Here is a 22,156-nt window from a genome sequence, read left to right on the forward strand (position 1 = left end):
GCTCAGCCAGTGAATTGGTTGCTTCCCATTCTCTATTTCTCAGAGACCCTAACCCTAAACAATGTATAAAACCCTTCAGACCTCACTCCGGGAGTAGTGCTTAACACAGTCAAGCCCGGTGGTGTTCCAACCGGGAAGAGAGTGGAGGGCGGTGCTATAAAGAAGCAGATGATGGAGTCCTGGTGCTCAGTGGGTTTAAAGTCTCTCAGGGGAAACAAACGGCCACAAGTGAGAGGAGAAGTACACGGTAGAGAAGAGTGAGGGATGGGAGCGGCTGGGGAGACTGCCTGGGTGAGGCGGAGCTCTGGGAGGCAGGTAAGTTCTGGACAGCCCATGCACACCTGTAACCGAAGGAAGGAGACAGCAACCCTGAGTACAGGATACAGGCATGGCCTCGTCCTCTCCTGCCTCGCTGGCACCTGACCCCACCTGCACTGCCATGCTTGTCTCCATTTCTGATCTGTCACCAGGCTTCCCTGTCCTGTGTCTTGTGGCAGACTCATTTGCTTATGTGTCCTCTTTCCTCACACATCACAATTGCTCTGAGTTGTCTCCAGGGCAGTGTTTGTTTTGTGTCTGTCTGGAAAGAGCAAAGATCTGCGCTGGAGTTCCCCGAGAAGGCCCTGGGATGCAGATTCCTGGGTCCTTAGGTTGAACTCCCTTCCAGGATCAAACAACTTCTAGGTTGTTGTCTGGAAACCTGTCTTTCTAGCAGGTCCCCCGAGGGATCAGTAGCAAGCTCCACTTGATGCTGTAGGTCAGTAGATGTCTGTCAGGTCAATTTTGCCCTTAGACATTAGAGTAGCCATGTCTTTGGTTACCACATGAGGAGAAGAGATGCTGTTGTCCAGGAGGGAGTGGGTTGAGATGCCCAAAAAATTGCTCTAGGTCCAGAGTGCCTGCACAGCAGAGATATTTCAGCCCCAAATGTCAATGGTGCTGAGGTTGAATGGCACTAGGTCCGAAGCTGTGAGGTAGGGATTATGGTTTGCTTGAGGCTGCATGTGTCACATGTGTATCTGACAATAAGAAGTCATTAATAAATATGGATAGTCAACAAATGATTGAAGGTAGGAGCAGGTGTGTGTGTATGTATGTGTGTGTATGTGTATGTGTGTAGGTGTGTGTGGGCATGTGTGTGTGTATGTGTGTAGGTGTGTGTGGGCATGTGTGTGTGTATGTGTGTAGGTGTGTGTGTGTGTGTGTGTGTGTGTGTGTGAGTACATGCATGGATTTACACTTAGGTAGAGTCGTTGGAAGGGACATAATGAAAGGATGGATCCCACAAGGTGGGCGGGGGCAGCGATGTGTCAAATAACAGACAGAGCTTCGTGGCTTCACTGAAGTGCCTCAGTGTATGTGACTAGTATTGGAGACTGAGGACAGACTGAGCTTGGTTCATACATCATGGGAAGCCACATGTGGTCCTTGATAGGGAAGCAACTTGATAAAAGTGCTCTGAAAGGAAGGGTATCTGGGTATTGTACAGGAAAGCTAGAGAGGGAGGGACACTGGGGGTTTGCTTACAGCCTCTCAGAAGTGGAAGTGTGGCTCAGGAAATTCTGAAGCCCACAGTAGAGACATAAGGGTGGTAAGCTTGTCTGGTGATGCTAGGTGAAGTGGTTACAGCAGGAAGTAGGTGATGTGAGTTGATGTGCATTCATCTGTCCCTCTATCCATTCATCCATCCATCCATCCATCCATCCACCCATCCACCCACCCATCCACCCATCCATCCATCCACCCATCCACCCACCCATCCATCCATCCATCCATCCATCCACCCATCCACCCATCCATCCACCCATCCATCCTCTATCTATCTATCTATCTATCTATCCATCCATCCATCCACCCATCCATCATCCATCATCTATCTATCTATCTATCTATCTATCTATCTATCTATCTATCATCTATCCATCCATCATCGATCATCTATCTATCTATCTATCTATCTATCTATCTATCATCTATCCATCCATCATCGATCATCTATCTATCTATCTATCTATCTATCTATCTATCTATCTATCATCTATCCATCCATCATCGATCATCTATCTATCTATCTATCTATCTATCTATCTATCTATCTATCTATCTATAATCTATCTATCCATCCATCATCTATCTATCTATCTATCTATCTAATTATTTGGTCATAAGAAGAAAGCCCTTCTAATACAGAGCTGCAGCATGGATGAACCCTGGAGCTATCGTGCTAACTGAAATGAGACAGACAAAAGGGCCAGGAATTGCACGGCTCCACTTTGATGAGGTATTTGGAGTTGTCAAACTCAGACCCTGAAAGTAGACAGGTGATTGCCGGAGGCTTTGGGAAGGAAGGGATATTAGTCATCGCTTAATGGGTAAAAAGTTAAAGATGCAAGAACAAAATGGGTGAGCTTACTGCTGCTTGCAACTGGATAAAATGGCCACGTTCAGACTATGTAGATTTTTTACAGTTATTGATCTCTTGCCTGTGCAGAAATGTCTTGTATGTGTGCAGGTGGCAGGGCATGAGTGTGCGGGTTAGAGGCGAACTTGCCGGGATTCCATTCTCTCCTTCCACTATGGATCCTGGGGAACAAACTCCAGGTTAGGTTTGGTTGGTAGCAGGGACTTTTATATGCTGAACTCACTTGCTGGCCCTAGGCTGTGTGTTTTACCATGGTAAAATGTTTTTTAAAACCTGCGCACATCCATTAAATTGGCTTTATCACCAACTGTTGGGAATATGCCCTTAGAAAGATTCTGCTCTTTAGGACTAGGGATGTAGCAGAGTGGCAGCGCATTTGCCCGGTGTGTGCAGGATTCTGGGTTCAATCTCATCCCTGTCCCCTCTCTGATCTGTGTGATAGACAGAGCTAAATGGAACAGGAGGAACCAGACTGCAAGTGACAGAGGGTTAATCACAAAGGGCTCCTTGCGGGGAATGAATGCCTTCATTCAGGAGTAGAAAGGCACTGCCTCTAGGATCTGAGGCTGGGAGAGACGAGGGGCGTGGAAGGCTGTTGATCCTTTCTTCAAGTCACAGATCATGACGCTGCCTCTGGTTTTGGCATGATGACTAGTTTGTGTGCAGGTTTTTCTGTGGCAGTGTTTTCATTCCTCTAGGCTTTGGATCTGTGAGTGGAATTGCTGATCCTTCCCATGGTACCCCAGGAAAGGTTGCAGATGTTTTCCAAAGTGGCTGTACCACTCCACTCCCAGCAGTGTGCGAGGCTCCTGGCTTCTCATCTGTGCCAAGCTCATCTGAGCGTTCTTTTTGATCACAGCCATCCTCATGGTTTCAAAGTAGTATCTTACTGGGGCTGGACTCTGCCTTTTCTAGATGACCAGTGAGTGGGACACATTTTTATATGCTTGTCGGCTGTGTGTATCTCTCCCTTGGGAAAATGTCTATTCAGGTGTTTCACCCATTTTAAAATTGGAGTATTTGCCTTTTTTAAAAAAAATTAAATCGTAATTTATACATTCCAAATGTATAAATTACTTATGCATTATTGACAAAGCATCTTTCTCATTCTGTGAATTATATTTTCCATTTTATTTATTTATTAAATTTCAAAATTTCATTAATTCGTTTATTGTTATGTACATGGGTGTTTTGCCTGCATGTATGTCTGTGCACCAGATGTGTGCCTGCTGCCCTCAGAGACATCCCCTGCAACTGGAGTTATAAATGGTTGTGAACAGCTGGTAGTTAATGGAAGTCCTCCAGAAGAGCAGCCAGTGCTCCTAACTGCCGAGCCGTCTCTTGCCCAAGATTCACTTACTTACCTTCACGTTGTGTGTGTGAGCGTTTACCTCGTGTATTTATGTGCACCACAGGCATGTAATTCCCACAAAGGTCAGAACAGGGGTCAGCGCCCCTGGATCTGGAGGTACAGAGGGTTATAAGCCACCGTGTGGGCCCTGGGAATAGAACCTGGACTTTGACAAGAGCAGTAGGTGACAGCTAAGCCACTTTCCTCCTTCCTCCTCTATTTTAAAATTAAAACCGCTGTGGCCCTGTGGATCAAATCAGGACCTGGACCACATCTGTCTGCTGAGCCAGCACTGAGCTGCATCCCAGCCTCCCCCTCAGTCACCTTCTGGTGTTGTCTGAAGCACAAAAGTTTGAAGTTTAGGTGAGGCCTGAGCCATCAGCTTGTTGCTGCTGTTGGTGGCTGCTCCTTAACTCTCCGTTAAGATCACCACCTACGGCATGGCTGCAAAGGCTGACACATCCGCCTTCTTCAAAGTGCTCTTGGGGCCTCTGCTCTCACACCGAGGTTTTAAGTCATGTCAAGTTAATGTTTATGCATGACATCATACATCCTGATTATGAAAGGACCGTCTGTCAAGAGTGTCTCATCGCTGAGGCTGTTGGCTTAGCTTTTAGTATTTTTGGTAGACATCTTCAAGCAGTTAAGATAGTTTGCTGCACTCATTGGCTATGTTACAAAGTTGTGTTTTCAAAAATATTATGCATTTCTTATATCTATTGGATGATAGATCTCTAACCCTTTTAAAAATGAATACACACACACACACACACACACACACACACACACACACACTGTAGCTGTCTTCAGACACACCAGAAGAGGGCATAAGATCTCACTACAGATTGTTTTGAGCCACCATGTATTTGCTGCAATTTGAACTCAGGCCCTCTGGAAGAGCAGTCAGTGCTCTAACCATGGAACCATTGAACTCTTTAATGTGGTAAGTCACATTCACACAGTTGTTTCGGTAGTGGACACCTGTGATCCTATCACTCAGGAAACTAAGACAAAGATTTGGGGTTTGAAGCAAGCTCAAGCCATACCCAGTCTCATAAAAGTACTCCTCAAAAGATTGTACTAAAAGATGCTCAGTGCACAGGCTAAGACACAAGCCTAGCTTTTCATACGTTATGCAATGTGAGAGTTTGTTGGCTGTTATTTTTAGTTAGGATGATCTTGGCATGCAGTACTTGCATGCATACTGTCTTTGCCTTAAAAAAAAATCTTGTGGGATGAATTGGGAATAGTTCTTTTAAAACCGTTCTTCGTGGGCTGGAGAGATGGCTCAGCGGTTGTGAGCACCGACTGCTCTTCTAGAGGACTTGGGTTCAATTCCCAGGAACCGCATGGTGGTTCACATCTGCAACTCCAGTCCCAGGAGATCGGATACCCTCTCCGGACCTCTGCAGACAGTGGGTGCACACGTGGTATTCAGATACACGTGTACACAGAACACCCCCACACCAAACAAACCAATGTCAAAAATCCAAACTCACCATTTGTGCAAGTTTTTGAGACTATCCTGTCAGTTGAGTAGGGCCAGTCTTTACAGATATTCCCTCCTAAGGTTTTCTATTTTTCTTTTGGAAACACTTTATCAATTATTTCCTTTAGTGAGTTGAAACTATTTAAGTTTTCTATTCATTTAAACTTTGGGGAGAGATGGCTCAGTGGTTAAGACCACTGACTGCTCTTCCAGAGGTCCCGAGTTCAAATCCCAGCAACCACATGGTGGCTCACAACCATCTCTAATGGGATCTGATGCCCTCTTCTGGTGTGTCTGAAGACAGCTACAGTGTACTCATACATAATAAGTAAATAAATCTTTAAAAAAAGATTTTTCTAGAAGTTAAAAATAATTAAGTTTCATGACATGAAGTTTATGATTCTCGATTATCTTTGTTATAGCTGCATTTTGTCTTCCTTAAAATTACTTGAAATTCAGCATTTGTTTACTTACTTATTTATATATTTTAAATAATTATTTAAAAGTTTTGCATATATGAGTGTTTTGGACGTATGCGTGAATGTGTACTACGTGCATGCCCGATGCTCGAAGAGGCCAGGAGAGGTATCAGATCCCGGAAGCTGGAGTTACAGATGAGTGTGAGCCACTGTGTGGATGCTGCGAACTTAACCGAGGTCCCCTGAGAGAGCATCAATCGCTCCTAACAGCTGAGCCATCTCTCCAGCCCCTCAGTTTCATCTGTCATTATGTGTATGGGTGTGCATGCCTGTGAGTGTGGTGTCCGAGGGGCCAGCAGAGTTCTTTAGATCTCCAGGAGTTAGAGCAACAGGCCTGATGTGGGTGCTGGGAACAGGGTCCTCTGAGAGAGCAGTAACACTCTTAACTGCCGAGCCATCCTTCCGTCTGCTTCCTACATGGTTTTGACAATCCTTGTGAACGACGGGATTTTCCTGGGTTGGCCTTCTCCTGCACTGCACTGTTTCCTCTGTGCTTACGCTCTGGTTGCCCCCTGCCATGCGTTTTTCTAATGTCCTATGCTGAATGCTCACCTCCGTGATCGTCCCTGTTTCTTATGAAAGCCGGGAAGGTAGGGCAGTACTGCTTCAGCTGTGCCTCTTCCGCTGAGGGGTGACGGCCAACACCAACTGTGGGAGCGGTTCCGTTGACCAGGTACCAAGTAGTCCATACACCTTAGATGCTTACACGTTTATGTTTAAAGACAGCACATACCACTAGTATTCTATAAATTTAGAAATGTTTGAAACTTCCCATGTTTTCTTTTCTTTTTTGTTTCTCTCTCTCTCTCTCTCTCTCTCTCTCTCTCTCTCTCTACCTCCCTCCCTCCCTCCTTTCCTTTCTTCCTTTTGATCTTTCTTTTTTACAAGGTCTCCCTACATATCCCAGGCTGTCCTGGAGCTCACTCTGTAGACGAGGCTGGCTTTGAACTCACAGAGATCTTCCTGCCTCTGCCTCCTGAGTGCTGGGAGTAAAGCCATGCCCGGCTTGTTTTACCCTCTCGAAAAAGCTTTTTATAGAAAATATTATGAAATCCTTGAACATAAATAAAAACACCACATACAAAATGAACCAGACTCAAAGTCTATACAACTCAATGAATTAAAAAAAAAATTGTATTGGCTTAAAGTGTGTGGTGAGAGAAGGGGATGTTTATGGTGCTGACCTTTAACACACACACACACACACACATGCACACACATAACACACATACACTCACACACACACACACACCACACACACATACACACACACCACACACATACACACGTATACACACGCACACACATAACACACATACACATGTACACACAAATAACACACACACACCCACACACATACACATGCACACACATAACACACATACACACACATACACACATACACATGCACACACATAACACACATACACACACATACACACACATACACACATACACACACATACACTCACATACTTCAATATTTGCATGCCTTTTATTTTATTCTTGTTGCAACAGGGTGCAGTCACGGTTTGTGTATCCACCATCATAATCTCTGGCTTTTCCTTAGACAGCATGACACATTTGTATTTGTTGTGATTACTGACAACTTATTAATTATTATTATTATTAATTATTATTATTAATGCTTATTAATTCCCACCATCTTAGTCCATGCGTTTCACATAACCTGCTTCTCCCAACCCTGTTCTTGCCCTTTAGAGTTTTTGGCTTTAGGTAGAAGTTTCTAGAGTGACCCTTCACCTTACGTAGGCCATTTTGGGCTCTTGAGTAGGTAGCACAAGATTGGCTGATATCCCCCGGCGAGCCCTGGCTTCAGACTCATCCGACACTTCTTTCTTTGCCAATGTCATGCATATAAGAAGACACTTAAGGATGTGTTTGTCGCTGTCTCCATTTGTGTGGGAGGGAGCCGATGGGCCAGACATGAGAGTGCAGGAAGTCTATGAAGGCAGCTTAGGGGTCAAGACCAAAGAGAGGAGAAAGAGGGAGAAACAGAGGCAGCCTCAGCTAAACACAAGCCACCCCTAACGGGGGTGTCCCTTCAGATTTGCCCACGTTTGGGGTGAGAAGTTAGGTCTTTGCAGCTCTGTGTGATCCGTTACTGGATCAGGGCTGTTTGTAGAAGGTGACATACCTCAGGGAAGAAGGCTCTCCTGTCTGAGAGCTGATTGTGTCAGCTTATGGTGTTCCCCCACAGAGGGGGAAGGAGCCTTCATTCCTGAGAGCTGTGAAGCCTCCTCACAGCTCTGCCAGGCAGCAGGTCTACTATTTTGTTGGAAACTGAGCTCCTTGAATGGCTCTGTCCCACCCCCCCCCACACACACACAGAGACATGTGGCAGTTTACCTCCTAATGGTCAGCCTGTGCAGGAAGGCTACCCTGAAGCCCAGGTTTCACTTCTCAGCAAGAAGAGTTGTGTGACCTCTGCCCTAACTCATGCTTGTAGCCATGCTGTGCCTAAGCCTCCTGTCCTGCTCCTAACTGGACGGCTGGCCATCTAAGTCCTCCCATTCCTTCCATTCCCAGCCCACAGTGCCCCTTTGTCCCCGGAATTCCTCGCACCCATGCTGGCTGCACTCCAACGCTATGTGCAGCCCCATGCTGTGGCTCTCTTGTCTGTACTCGGATCAACCCGAGGTCTCTTCTTATCGTGCAAGTGTAGAGGATTCATATACGGCCCAGCCTCCTTTTCCTGGTGCCTCCAGGGTACAAATCTAGGCTGCACAATGTGGCTGATGCACACCTGAGACTTGGGGCTTGGAAACTGGGTCAAGGTAAAGGACAGCCTGTCTCCGTGCCGCCTTCGCATGCCTTCTGCGGTACTCAACATAGAGCGGGCCCCAACCCGCCCCAGGGACAAAGTTAGCTGTTCTAGTCTCTAAGGAAGCTGGTGCAGCCCAAGAGGTTGGGACCATGGCAGGTGGGTCTATCGATCCACAGCACACGGCGGCGGTGGGATATCCTAGAAAGGAGAAAGGTTGTCGAGCAGGCTTTGGTCTGCTCCAGGCAGGAGCTATGTTGTTGGCAGGATGGCTTTACAGCTTGGCTCTTCGAGGCTAGCTGCTTCTGAGTACCTGGGCAGGGGCTGAGAGCGAGGCTAGAGGGGAGCAGGGGAGCGAAGTGCGTTGAGACCCCGCTCTCTGCGTCGGCCATGTTTCACTAGCCAGAGTGGAGAGCCTTCCTTGGCGTGGTGCTGTGCCCTGCATGGAGAGGCATTGGAATTCCTGTTCTTCCCTGGTGTCCTTCAGGGACATGGTGACCCCTATGCCCCCTTGCTTCCCATCTCTTCTGCCTTGCCTGTCACCCTCCAGTGTTTTTTGAACCACGTTCTTTTGAGGGAAAGTTAGCCTTGTATGGGGGTTTAGCTTCTCCCCTTTATTAACTTCATTGACCTCTCACCTAAAAAGTTTCCCTACTTCATTCTTGACCCTAATGATGATCCCACTGACCTTCCTTCCCGGTAGGAGAAGGGCTTATTATTGTTGTTATAATAATATTATTAGGTAATATTTATTACCGTAAATATTGATGAAGCGTCGAGAGTCAGGCTTTAACTCTAAAGGGAGGATACACTCTTTATCCCACACTGTCGATAGATGGTCTCTCCATGTCCCCCATGTGCACAGATGGTTAAGTGTGCTGTTCAGCTGCCAATGGTGACAACAGCCCAGAGAGCCGGTTTGCAGAGGGAAGGGTTCCTCTGGACTTGCAGATTTGGAGGCTCAGTGTACGGCGGCTTGTGTCGTTGCTCTGATTTGGGGTGAGGTAATAAGTCACGGTGGGTACTTGTAGGGAATGAGGCTGCTCACCTCACGATAACCAGGGAGCAATAGAGAGAGAAGTGGTTGGAATTCAGCATATCCTTCATGGTGCATCCGATTACCAACTTCCTCTAGACCCCGCCTGTGGTGATTTGAATGACAGTAGCCTCATAGGCTCATATCTTAGTCCCCAGTGGGTAATCTGTTTAGGAAAGATTAGGAGGCGTGGCCTTGTTGGAGGAGGCGTGTCACTGGGAATGGGCTTTGAGGTTTCGAAGGTTCAGCCCAGGTCCCATTTCTCCCTCCGTCTCTCCCCCTCTTTCCCCCTCTCTCCCTCTCTCCCTCTTCTCTCTGCCTGCTGCCTGTACATTAGGATGTAGCCCTCAGCGCCACGTCTGCCTGCCACTGTGCTTCCTGCCATGATGATAATGGACTGATTCGCAGAAACTGTAAGCCAGCCCACAACAGAACAGTGACCAAGACCCACCCCCTAACAATTCTACCACATCTCCACAGCACTACTGGCTGGTGACCACGCCTTCAAAGGGTGGGTCTCTGTGGGACACTGAGGACCCAATCTGCAACACAGAGGGACCCGTGTAAAGTCCACAGCCTGTAGGGTCCGGGCAAGAGGGGCTTCCTTCACCTCATCTCTCAGAACCCCGCACAGGGGGTCCCATTAGGTGTCAAGTAATTGGGCACACACAAAGGAAACCGGAATGGTTCTTTTCCTAATGATTGTTCATTACTGGGGGCTAGGGAAGATGATGGTTTTGGTTTTGGAGAACTATCAGGTTCCAGAAACTGGATTTGGAAGTGCTATAATTTGATCCAAAATGTCCCAACAAAGGTTTCCAAGATAAGGGCTCAACCTTCAGCTTGCTGTCTTCAAGAGATGGGGCCTAGTGGCAGGTTTTATGCTGCTGTGAATGTGGTCAAGGTGGCGTGTAATACCTTCCCCTCTCCCCGCGACCTGTTATTTCATGTAAGCAATCCCTCCTTGAGATGAATGTGGAGTAGGCAGTTAGCAAAGAACAGGTGGGGAGGCTATGGCAGCATCAGGTGGTCCAAGAGTCACCTGTCTGTATGTCACCTGGAAGTGGGCTGGGCCGGGAGGGAATGCGGGGTGCATTGTAGGCTCAGAGCCTCAGCCATATGATCATAACAACAGTGGTGCCTGGAGGCAACCTCCGTCCACTGCTGTGCTGAGGCGGCCGGGGTACTGGTCCCAGAGTCCAGCCTGGAGCATGCTCTGTGTTCTTCCTCCAAACCCATCCTTGATCGGCCGACACCCAGGCATTCCTTTCTTTTCTCTGAGCCTCTGTACTGTGAATCTTGCACCCTTCCAAGGCTTCTGCGGAGCTCCAGGGCTTTAGACTCTCCCTGGCTCAGCTGCTCCACAGGAGGGACTCAAGAAAAGACTCCTTGTCCATCCAGAGCCCTCAGATGCTCCACTCGGCTACCGGCTACCGGTTTGCCTCTCTCCTCCATCCCTATTTGAGAGTGTGACGGTTGGGGGTGGGGTGCGGTTGGGGGCCAGCCCGATGATCATGTGCAGTGGACCAACCACGAGAGAAAGAGCACTGCCCCTCACTCCCTCCCACCCCACACTTTTCGAGTAGAGCTTTGAAAGGAAAATCACGAGTCAGTCAGTCGTCAGTCATGAGGTGGAGGGCAGCCTCAGAGAGGAGTTCTGCGATTGTTCTATTAATTTCCCAGAAACACTGGGGCTTTTCTGAAATTGGCCCACCGCCCTGGAGGAAGAAGCTCCAAGGGAGCAGAGACAGGTGGGAGGCATCGGTTCCACGAACTGAGGCCTTACCAGCTGCCACCCTGTGCCTGGCTTCCCCGAGTCCATATGCTTGAGGTCTTAGCTGCCCATCAATGCAGGGCGTTCTTTCCCAGAAGCCCTTGCTCGCCAAGAGAGCTCTCCTACTCTTGTCTCGAAAGGCCACACTCCAAGCTGTATGTCTGTCCTTTTACCACTTACTGTTACCCACCATGCCTTTCACCCTCCGGCACACTCTTCTGTTAGCAGTGTTCTCCATTTCAGTGGTTCTCAACCTTCCCAAAGCCTTGACCCTTTAATACAGTCCCTCATGTTGTAGTGACCTCCCCAACCATAAAATTATTTCTTTGCTACTTCATAACTGTCACCTTGCTATTGTTATGAATCGTACCGTACATATCTGTTTTCTGATGGTCTTAGGCCACCCTTGTGAATGGATCACACATCCCCTGCAAGGGGGTCCTGACCCACAGGTGGAGAAACATTGCTCTACCTGGAATTCAGTACCTGGGGCTGCTCCTGAACCTTGGCATCCAGCCTTATGGCTGCGTGATGAGTACAGAATGATACAACATCATATATTTCACATACTGTAACAAAAATGGAAGGAATGCATAAGAGACGCGTTTGCTCAGCCAGCTGTGATGCACCACATGTGAGTGACATTTGATGACCATTAACTGAGGATGGTTATACCTTTTATTTCACAAGCTGGGCCTTGTGAGAAAGAAATGGATCATTTAAAATTATTTAGTTAAAAGTATTATTAAGCCTTATCTACCACCGGTGGGAATCAATCAATTAATTGATCATTTTGGGGACAAGATTTCAACCTCAAAATCTTTCTGCTTTAGTCTCCCAAGTGCCCAGATTCCAGGTTCGAGGCACCACAACCAGCAGGAAAGAAGACGAGCCCTCTCTATACCCATAGCTGTGTGAAGAGCTTGGAGGTCTTGTGTGCAACAGGAGCTTTGGGGGACGCTGAACCACAGTGCGCTCAGTTCATCTGCCTTTTGCTTTCTGGAAACTTTTGGAGCCCAGGTCCAGCTGACCCAAACAGCGCTCTCTCTGGGACTTTCTGTCTCCCTTCCCTTCCCTTCCTTTCCCTTCCCCTTCCTTTCCCCCTCTTTCAGTCTTTCTATTTTTCTTTACTGAAAATGAATTTTTTCATACACTATATTCTGATTATGTTTTGCCCTCCAAGACCCTCCCTACTTCCCCATCCTTCTGTCTCTTGTTAGAAAACAAACAGGCAAGTAAAGGATAATAATATAACAAAATAAAGTGAGATAAAACAAAACTGAACAAATCAGGGCTGGATTGAACGAACAAAAGAAAAAGCCAAAGGAGAAGAACAAGAGACACAGATGTAGAGACACCTTTGCACACACAGGAATCCCACCTTTGCATACACAGGAATCCCACCTTTGCACAAACAGGAAGCCCACCTTTGCACACACAGGAAGCCCACCTTTGCACACACAGGAAGCCCACCTTTGCACACACAGGAAGCCCACCTTTGCACACACAAGAAGCCCACCTTTGCACACACAGGAAGCCCACCCTTGCACACACAGGAAGTCCACCTTTGCACACATAGGAAGCCCACCTTTGCACACATAGGAAGCCCACCTTTGCACACATAGGAACCCATTAAAGCACAAGACTGCAAGCCATAGCATATATATGCCAAGGACCTGTGAGGTATTGAATTAATTAATTAGTCAGTTAACTAAAAATGTCTTTAAAATGCCCTGACAAAATTGAGTCCATTTTGGGCTGAGCATCTATCACCTGCCCCTAAGAGTGATTTGTATACCCGGTGAAACCTGTTAGAGAAAACAAGTCTTTTTTCCATTTGCAAGTGGTTGTCAGCTGGAGACAGCTTCTGGGTTAGAGATGGGGGTTTGTGTCCCCTTCGACTCTTAATGCTGGTGTCCTTTCTTTGGGATTCACTCAGCAGAACATAACTGCAGTGGAAGTGTGGCAAGGGCAAAGTTCACTTCCTATTGAGTAGGAAACAGAAAAGGAGATCACATGGGACAACCCACTTGTTAATTTTAAATAAGTTTCTGGAGGGTATTATTAGTGGAGGTAATTAAACTTCAGTGGGCTGTTCCTCCTGACTTAAATTCTTTGAGGAGTAAACCTCCCCATCCCCCACAACCTAACACACACAAAGTTTCCTTGGTAGTCACCGTGGGCAACCTAGGTAGGTCCCCAATCCTTAAATGAATAAGGGATCATTTTGGGGAGCTGAGGATTCAGTTTGATATCTGAAGGTCATGCATCAGGACCAAAGCTGTTTTGTGAGGCATGCATCTGAGAAACTAGAGGCAGTGAAGGAGCACCCACCCACCATAAGTTTGTCAGTGCTTGAAGTCACTACATATGGATTGCCTAGGCCTTCAATATACTGAGATCATTCTTCCTGTGCTGTTTCCAGTGTGTGTGTGTGTGTGTGTGTGTGTGTGTGTGTGTGTGTAGTGTGTAGTGTGTAGTGTGTGTGTGTGTGTGTCTGTGTGTAGATAGCTTAGTCAGTAACAAGCAAAAAAGATGTGGATGTGATCCTTAGATGCCCATGTAAAAAAGTAGGGTTTGGTGGCAAACACCTAACCCTAAACTAGGGCATGCTACATCCTCTGTGGCAGCCGGCTTCTGTCCATTTAAGTTATAGCGAGCCCCTCATCTGATGCTCAGGCATTGCACATAGTGACCATACGTTGATCTTTGCATAACTCTTGGGAGAGGCTGTCTTTTGTGAGTGGAAAGGAGACAGACAGTGTGGCTAGATGACCTTTTGAGCAGTCTATAGGGGAAGTTTTCCTCACCATTCTGTCTAAATTTACTTATAAATTATTGTTTGCTTTCTAATGTTATAATAAAGACCATGACTGGGCTTGGGGATTTATTTAGCTCAGTGGTAGAGCGCTTGCCTAGCAAGCCCAAGGCCCTGGGTTCAGTCCCCAGCTCCAGAAAAAAAAAAAAAGAGCACTGACTGTTCTTCCTGAGGTTCTGAGTTCAAATCCCAGCAACCATATGGTGGTTCACAACCATCTATAATGGGTCTGATGCCTTTTCTGGTGTGTTTGAAGACAGCTACAGTGTTCTTATATAGAATAAAGACCATGACCAAACAAACAAACAAACAAACAAACAAACAAAAAACTGGGGGAGGGATGCTTAATTTGGCCTACACTTCCACACCACAGTCCATCCCAGAAATCAGGATAGGAACTCAAGTAGAAATCTAGAGGCAGGAATAGAGGCAGAGGAACACTGCTTGCTAGCCTGCTGTCCTGGTAAGTTTGATGTCAACTTGACATAACATTTGACACAAGCTAGAGTCATCTGAAAGAAGAGAACTCCAGCTGAGGAAATGCTAACATAGGATCTAGATGTAGAACATTTTCTCAGTTAGTGATCAATGGGTGAGGGCACAGGCCACTGTGGGTGGCGCCATTCCCTGGGCTGGTGGTCCTGGGTGCTATATGATAGCAGGCTGAGCAAGCCATGAGGAGCAAGCCAGTAAGCAGCGCCCATCCATGGCCTCTGTGTCAGCTCCTGCCTCCAGATTCTTTTCCTGTGTGAGTTCCTGTCCCGACTTCCTTCAGTGATGGACTACAATGTGGGAGTGTAAGCTGGCTAAGTCCTTTCCTCCCCTACTCGCCTTCAGTTATTGTATTTCACCACAGCGATGGAAATCCTAACTAAAGACACTTGCTCACTATGGCTTGCATAGACTGCTTTCCTTGTTTTGAAATGGAACCGCTCACAGTGGGCTGGGCCCTCCTCCATCAATCCACTGCTCAAGAAAATGCCTTACAGATCTGTAACAGGGCAATCTAATGGAGGTATTTTCTCAACTGATCTTCCTCCTTCCCAAATGACCCTTCCTGCTGTCAACCTGACAAACAAAACAAAACAAACAAACAAACAAAAAAAACTAAACAGCGCAACCAGCTATGGCAATGTCTTCTTCGCCTACAGGTATTTTGGTAAGGGCTTTTAGAAATGAGAGCTTTTCAAGTCAGCCCGGGGCAGAAATATTGCCCACCTTAATGCCTCTGGCTCTTGGACACAGGCCTAAAGTCTGGGATTCTTGTCTTTCATCAGCAACTAAAGCCAACCATACCTTCTGCATTCCCAGTGCCTGTTGCTGATAAGCACTCAACAAACACCGCTCTTCCGAGTAAACTACACCTATAAGCTGACAGACACCTCGCCGATTTCTTAAAGAGCACAGTCACATCAACAAAAACATGGATGCACAGCGTAGAACTGAACCACGGCGGACTGCTGCTTTTTTTTTTTTTTTTTCAGAGTAGCCTGGCAGCTAGATCGGCATTCCTTTGCCTTGGCTTTGTGGGCCATCGTCTGTATCTGCTCCCCTTCTGGGTTAAGCTCTCACTGCTGTGGAGACTGGTGAGGCAGGGGGATGAAAAGCAACAGCAGTCATTCAGCAGAGCACGAGTGGAGCGCCTTATATATGTGGCTACCATAAGAAAGACCCCAGGAGGACTCACACTGGAACTGGCCAGAAGCCGGGTCAGCATACTTGTGGGCAGTGAGCAGACTCCCAAGGAGGGGGATGGAAGGCACTGGAGTGAGCAGATCACAGGGGCCCAGCTCTCCACCCACGTTCAGCACTGCTATACTGAGACGAATATGTATTTCCTAGGTCTTTATTGTGAGTGTGCTTTAATTTTTTTTTTCCCTCGAGAATGAGCAAATCTGTGGGAAGTCAGTCACTCATCCCTCCTTGGTTGACAGTTGATGGACGCTTCCTTTATGCTCTGTTATCTTGAGCGGGGAGCTGCCAGCTAAGCAGGTGGCTGGCTGGGCTGTTATATGGCAGCCTAGTGGCTTTGAATGCTGTTTGGACACCCTGGAGAAAACACTGCTCCTGCTACAAGCAACACTCGCCACCGTGGCTGGCAGACGCAGCAGTTACAACTGCTCCAGTGTGCCGGCTCTGGAAAACACCACTCTGGTTGTCCCAGGCCTCAGTGATTTCCAGACAACCAAGCACGAAGACGCTCTGGAAAGCCCGGTCCTCAACTGTGGCTGCAGAGCTCTGCCCTTCCTTCCTACAACAGGTAGAGTGAGGAGGGGTACTCAGTCAGTGACTCAGCAAAAAGCCTGTGCTTGGCAGATGCTAGTTCTTAGGAAGGTGGAAGGCAAGCTGTCATTGGTGCAAAGTACAGTTCTGTCTTTATGTGCCACACCCCCGGGCATAGCAACATGACTAGGCCGTTCCCTCTTTGTCGTCTGAGTCAGCGAGGGCATCTTCTGGGTTCTGTCTGCTTGCGTGGCATTATTATTTTCAATAAAAGACACCTCCTTGGTGGCCTTTTCTTGATTACTTGTGGTCGTTGTCCTGGATAGGACAGGCTGAACTGATAACATGAGGAGTGTCCATGGCTATGTCAAAGTTGACAGTCGTAGCGGCATCTCTGGCAGTAGAAACACAAGCAAGAAGGTAGCCAAAGAGCTCAGGGCGTGAGTGGGAGCGCGTCCTGCGGGGAGCAGAGGTAGGGAAGGTTTGGAGTCAGGGAAGATGGAGAAGCAAGCTGAAAACTCTGAAGACTTTGAAGCAGATTTGGGCTCCAGTTACTGGAAGATTCCAGAGAAATTCCAAGGCCCAAAGGTCCAAGGGGCTTGACCCACAAGGCTTGAGGACTTTACACCTGCTGTTGAGGGCCAGGGCCAAGGGTTCTAGAACCCTCGGGAGCTGTGGCACAGGCAGGTGCCGAGTGCTATTAGAGCTGCTACTGGCTGAAGAGCTGCTCCTCCGCAAGTGCCGAGACGCTGGTAGTCACGGCCCAGAGCAGTGAGCCCACTATGGAAGCATCTAAAACTGTAGGCGTCTGTCTTCTGCAACCTGGAACCACAGACCTCTAGTTCTAATGGCTTAGGAGTCATAGGCATCCGAATCTGTCAGCTCAACAGTGCTCAAGGGCCCAGGCCTACCAATTCCGAAAAGCTATTCTTTGTCCTTTGGTGATTTCCGTCTGAGGGGAGCAAAATGACCTCAGTAAGCTGACTGGCAACAGGAGCAGCTAGCTGGCTCTGTGATTCTCTCACTCAGGGACTCCAGAGACATCCGAGACCGGTCATTCATTGGGTTATGAGAACAGAGGCCACAGCACGTACAGAGAATTGACTGAGGGCTCCAGCTAATCAGAAGGGTGTGGACGGAACAGCTCCAAAACCCATCTGCAGCCCCTTCCCTTAGCTAAGAGCTTGTTTACTAATAATTTTACTAACTGTTTTCCTCAGTTTCTTTATCTGTCTCCTCTCCCCTCTGCCTAGAACTCCCCTTTTCCTTCCTCCTTAGTTCTACCCTGGCTTTGAAGTTCAATATTTTTTTTCCCCCACTGGAAGTGGCGTTAAGAGTGTCCTCATATTTAAGGGTCAGGCAGATGTAAGTGTGTTTTGGAAATGCTATGCATTGGTGCATAGCAATGATTTCCAGTGGGGGTGACGTTCCTCCTAGAAGCCATTTGCACCTGAAGACATTTTAAATAATCCTAACAGGAGAGCCAGAGGCCAAATGCAGCTGACAGAGACTTGGGGACATACTCAACACTGTATGCAGCACAGGACCAGCCCCAGCTGAACACAGTACTAGCTGGAGAAAGTTTGTCCCAAGGTACTTAGGAGGTTGCCCCCTTTTATTCTTGGCCATTAAAAAAAGCTGCTCAGTTTCCTCTCTTGAAAGGCACACTCCTGGGGCTGGAGAAATGGCTCAGTGCTTCAGAGCACTGACTGCTCTTCCAGAGGTCCTGAGTTCAATTCCCACAACCACACGGTGGCTCACAACCATCTGTAATGGGATCTGATGCCCTCTTCTGATGTGTCTGAAGACAGCTACAGTGTACTCACATACATAAAATAAACATATAAACAAAAAATAATAAAATTATGAAAGAAAGAAAAAGAAAGAAAGAAAGAAAGAAAAAGAAAGAAAGAAAGAAAGAAAGAAAGAAAGAAAGAAAGAAAGAAAGAAAGGAAGGCACATTCCTCACCAGGCCAGAGGTTCAGGTTGGGCAGTGCTGCACCACAGTTCTAGAGCAAACATTCGGGCCCTTCGTGGTCCCGGCAGCTTGGGTGCAGAATCCCCAAGAGCAAGCCTACTGCTGTCCATAGGGTGTGGGGGAAGGGGACCTGGGTGTGTGCAGCTTTGTGTTCCTAACTGCTTCTTACATATGCTCAACCCAGTCCTCCTGCTTTGGGTACACGACACCACTTGCAGAAGCCCGTCCCTGTCTATTCCCGATCCTTCTGTAGCTGTGTCTGAGATCGGATCTACTTGTTATGGGCCATCAGGATGCCACTCTCTCTGACCTGAGTCGGTTCCCCACCTGCTTGCTGTCTTTCAGGACTGCTGCTGGGCCCTTCTGTTACCTCCTCTCTGTGCTCACGTTCTAACCCACTGCTCTGCTACCATTGTCATAGGGATGGGGAGGGCCTCAGAGACGGATGTGTTCAGTCCATTAAAATCCTCCAAGTTGTGTCTGGCACAGCACTGGTGACAGAATTCTTTTCACTTAACTCTCTAGAAACAGGAGTTGAGGGACAGCACCAGACAGGAGCTAGACGAGCCCTGCGACTTTAGTCCTCGTAAGCCTCTGTTTCCCTGCTTGTAAAATGTGTGCTTTGGAGAAGATGGGCGTGAGGGAAGGATGCAGGGGAGTGAAGATGGGGACCACCGTCGTCCCCATGGTTGGAATTACCGCCATCTTCTCCTTCTAGTGTATGATTAAAAAGTTGTGTCTTGTGGGGACAAGGACAGAATGGGACTCTTAGACAGGTCTAACCCAACATACCAGTGTGTATATCTGTCTGGTGGGGACAAGGACAGAATGGGACTCTTAGACAGGTCTAACCCAACATACCAGTGTGTATATCTGTCTGGTGGGGACAAGGACAGAATGGGACTCTTAGACAGGTCTAACCCAACATACCAGTGTGTATATCTGTCTGGTGGGGACAAGGACAGAATGGGACTCTTAGACAGGTCTAACCCAACATACCGGTGTGTATATCCACTGCCTCATTTTCTTGCCAGAGGCTTCCAGTTTGGTTGGCAGAGGGGCGACCAACAGGCCAATTGGACTGGGCTCTTTAATGCCAGCGGCAGCCTAACAGAGCAGAACATCAGTGACTCCAGCTCCAGGTACAGTCCCCAGTGAACGGTGAGGGGGGAAGGGGAAGCCCAACCGGAGGGGACTCTGAAGTTCCTACCCCATTGCTTGTCCCTAGAGCTGCCCTCATGCCTTGGTCTTTACTTTCACCACATTTGGGGTCCTCCATGAATCCTTTCCTTGAGGGGTGAGTGGCTATGAGGAGTAAGGGATAGGACCCTACCCTAACCCTGTGGTGATATTGGCCTTTCAGGTAGTGTGGGACAGGAGCTCTGGTTCTGAGCCCTCATTAGTTTGTGGGAACAAGAGTTGTGTTTGTAGAGCAGAGATTTCAGAACTTGAGTTGGCCAATGCTTGTGTGTGAGGGAGGGTATGGGGGCATCAGGGAGTGGAGATTGGACAGTGGTTCCCTGATTCTTTGAAGTTCACGGCCCAGACACAGAGGTTTCCCCATGGTCAGGGCCGAATGATCTCTTTCAAGACAACACTATTCTGGAGCATTCATACCATCTTCTCCTGTTGTTTCTTCTTGGTCTATTGACACATTTAAAGCTAAAGTCGGGAACCAAGGGCCCTTCTGCTGACGTGGGGAGGAGCTTGACAGTGTTTGTTGAATGGATAAAAGTGGAATATTTTAGGTGAACACATATTTTTTCAAGGAGGGATTGTGTGGCCAAAACTGGATGCTTTCTCTGTTTGGAGCTGTGCATGGTAGGAACCTGTGAGGTAACAGTTTCCAGGGCCTGATTAAGCTGTTTTGTCCTTTGATTCCCCCTCTGCCCCCAGTCTCTAAGTATGAACTGTCAGATCTGCTTCCCTGAGAACAGGGCCTGAGATTTCTTTGCAGTTAGTCTTGACCCTAACCATTGAATTAACCTTGGAGAGAAGAAGTGAGGTGCTTTGCAGGGTCCCAAACAAGCCTGCTTTTGTCAAAACTTTGAAAAAGTAAAACGTGACTACAGCATCAGACATCGAGCAGGCATATGTCCACAGGACAACCTGAGTGTGTCAGATGCGCACACGCCATGATCAGGCTTCAGGAATCTGATGCTTGCCTCTTGGGACCAGAGTTCTTCCTTCCAATGGGCAGTGGGAGCATAAGCCGAGCAGGATCCTGGGATGTCACAGGACAGTGAGTGTACCAAAGTTGTCATTCAGGTGGTGGGTAGTTTGTCACGTCTAGGTAAATGAGCAGGTGCCCGCCTCTCTGGGGAGCTTCTCGGGAGAGCAAGTTGAAAGACCTTGGATAGAGAATACTGGAGGGAGCAAGATGGACAGGCCCAAGGAGGCCGTTTCTGGACAGATGTTCTCAGTCAATGGCTGAAGCCATTGGATAGTGCATCAATTTGATCATCACTGTAACCAATACTTGATATAAATAACTTAAAGGAGAAAAGATTCACTCACTCTTCATTCATTCATTCATTCACTCATTCATTCACTCACTCACTCATTCATTCATTCATTCATTCACTCATTCATTCATTCACTCACTCATTCATTCATTCACTCATTCATTCATTCATTCACTCATTCATTCATTCACTCATTCATTCATAGGTTTCAGTTCATCATGGTTGGTAGAGTTTGGCAGAGCAGTAGCAAGAGAGAGCCAGGGCAAGAAATGGCTCCCAAGGACATACCCGCAGTGGTATGCTTCCTCTGAGCAGGCCCCACCTTCCACATTCCATTCAAAACTTGAATCCAGGGATGGATGAAACCACTCAGGTCGGAGCCCTCAAGATCTCATCTCTGGAAAGGCCCTCACAGACACACCCAGAGGTGTGTCTTCTCATGTGTGCTTCTCAACCCAATAAAGTCAGCAGCCAAGATTAGCCATTCGTGAAAATGTACACACAATACTGTGGGTGTTGTAAATCTGCCTGAGAACCTGTGGCTGGGGAGCTCCCAGGTACCAGGGATGAGTAACTATTGTTATTTTCTAAACTGAGATACCATCGAGCCACCATCTAACAATGTATATATCCACAGAGTAGCTCTGCTCTCAGCCCCCTTCGGAGAAGCTTCTCTGTGTAGCAAATGGTGACTAATGTAGAAACTCAACAACCATCCAAAGTAAAGAGAGGATCAGCATCTGTGGATGCTCAGCCATAGACAGGCTATCACACACTCACCCTTCGGGACCATATGGGCTATCACACACTCACCCTTTGGGACCATATGGGCTATCACACACTCATCCTGGAAGGATTGTAAGAGTCAGTGGTCGGGGAAGACCAGGATCAAACTGTGTCTCTTGAACATTACAGCTCTGTTGTACCTGAGAGCTCATAGCAGCCATAGTTGCTGCACAAGGAAACCTAGACAAAGTCAAGCCAGTCAACATTCCAATGTGGAAGGGGAAGGGCTCTAGCTGAGGTGCTGTTGGCAGTCGATGCCTTCTCTGGGAGAGAGCCAGTTTTCCTTAGGAGAGTGGCCCCTGCAGTCTACTGCTCTCCGGAGGATGGTGCACACCCCTGCATCTAAGGCAGCACTCCTTGGACCCAGCAGGATCTAGATTTATTATGTGCATGTATGAAATTCTCAAAAGAGTCATAAAAATACCTTACTCAAGAACCAGGGATTAACCATCTACTGTCTCGTGGTGTCCCAGGGGCCCTTACACAGGAAGAGCTGTGGTCCTACACCCAGCATCATAGTCCTGAGGCCTGGCCGCAGTGTGTGACCATG

The 22,156-nt window shown here is 47.7% G+C and overlaps 1 protein-coding gene across 7 annotated transcripts in view; it reads left to right on the top strand.

The window, feature by feature from the left end:
• Positions 1-22,156, top strand: part of St8sia5 (ST8 alpha-N-acetyl-neuraminide alpha-2,8-sialyltransferase 5) — a 62,750-nt gene that overhangs the window by 3,249 nt on the left and 37,345 nt on the right. For 2 of the 7 annotated variants that reach the window (NM_001413108.1, XM_039097011.2), the window contains exon 2: positions 19,390-19,497. The exons of 2 other annotated variants lie outside the window; for them this stretch is intronic. In NM_001413108.1, the coding sequence (NP_001400037.1) occupies positions 19,390-19,497 (108 nt within the window). Of the gene's footprint in view, positions 1-19,389; positions 19,498-22,156 lie in introns of those variants that run through there. 3 more of the 7 variants (XM_063277496.1, XM_063277497.1, XM_063277495.1) reach the window with 2 other exon arrangements.

This window comes from Rattus norvegicus, chromosome 18 (assembly GCF_036323735.1).
Source record: "Rattus norvegicus strain BN/NHsdMcwi chromosome 18, GRCr8, whole genome shotgun sequence".
In the NCBI taxonomy this organism is placed as follows: Eukaryota; Metazoa; Chordata; class Mammalia; order Rodentia; family Muridae; genus Rattus; species Rattus norvegicus.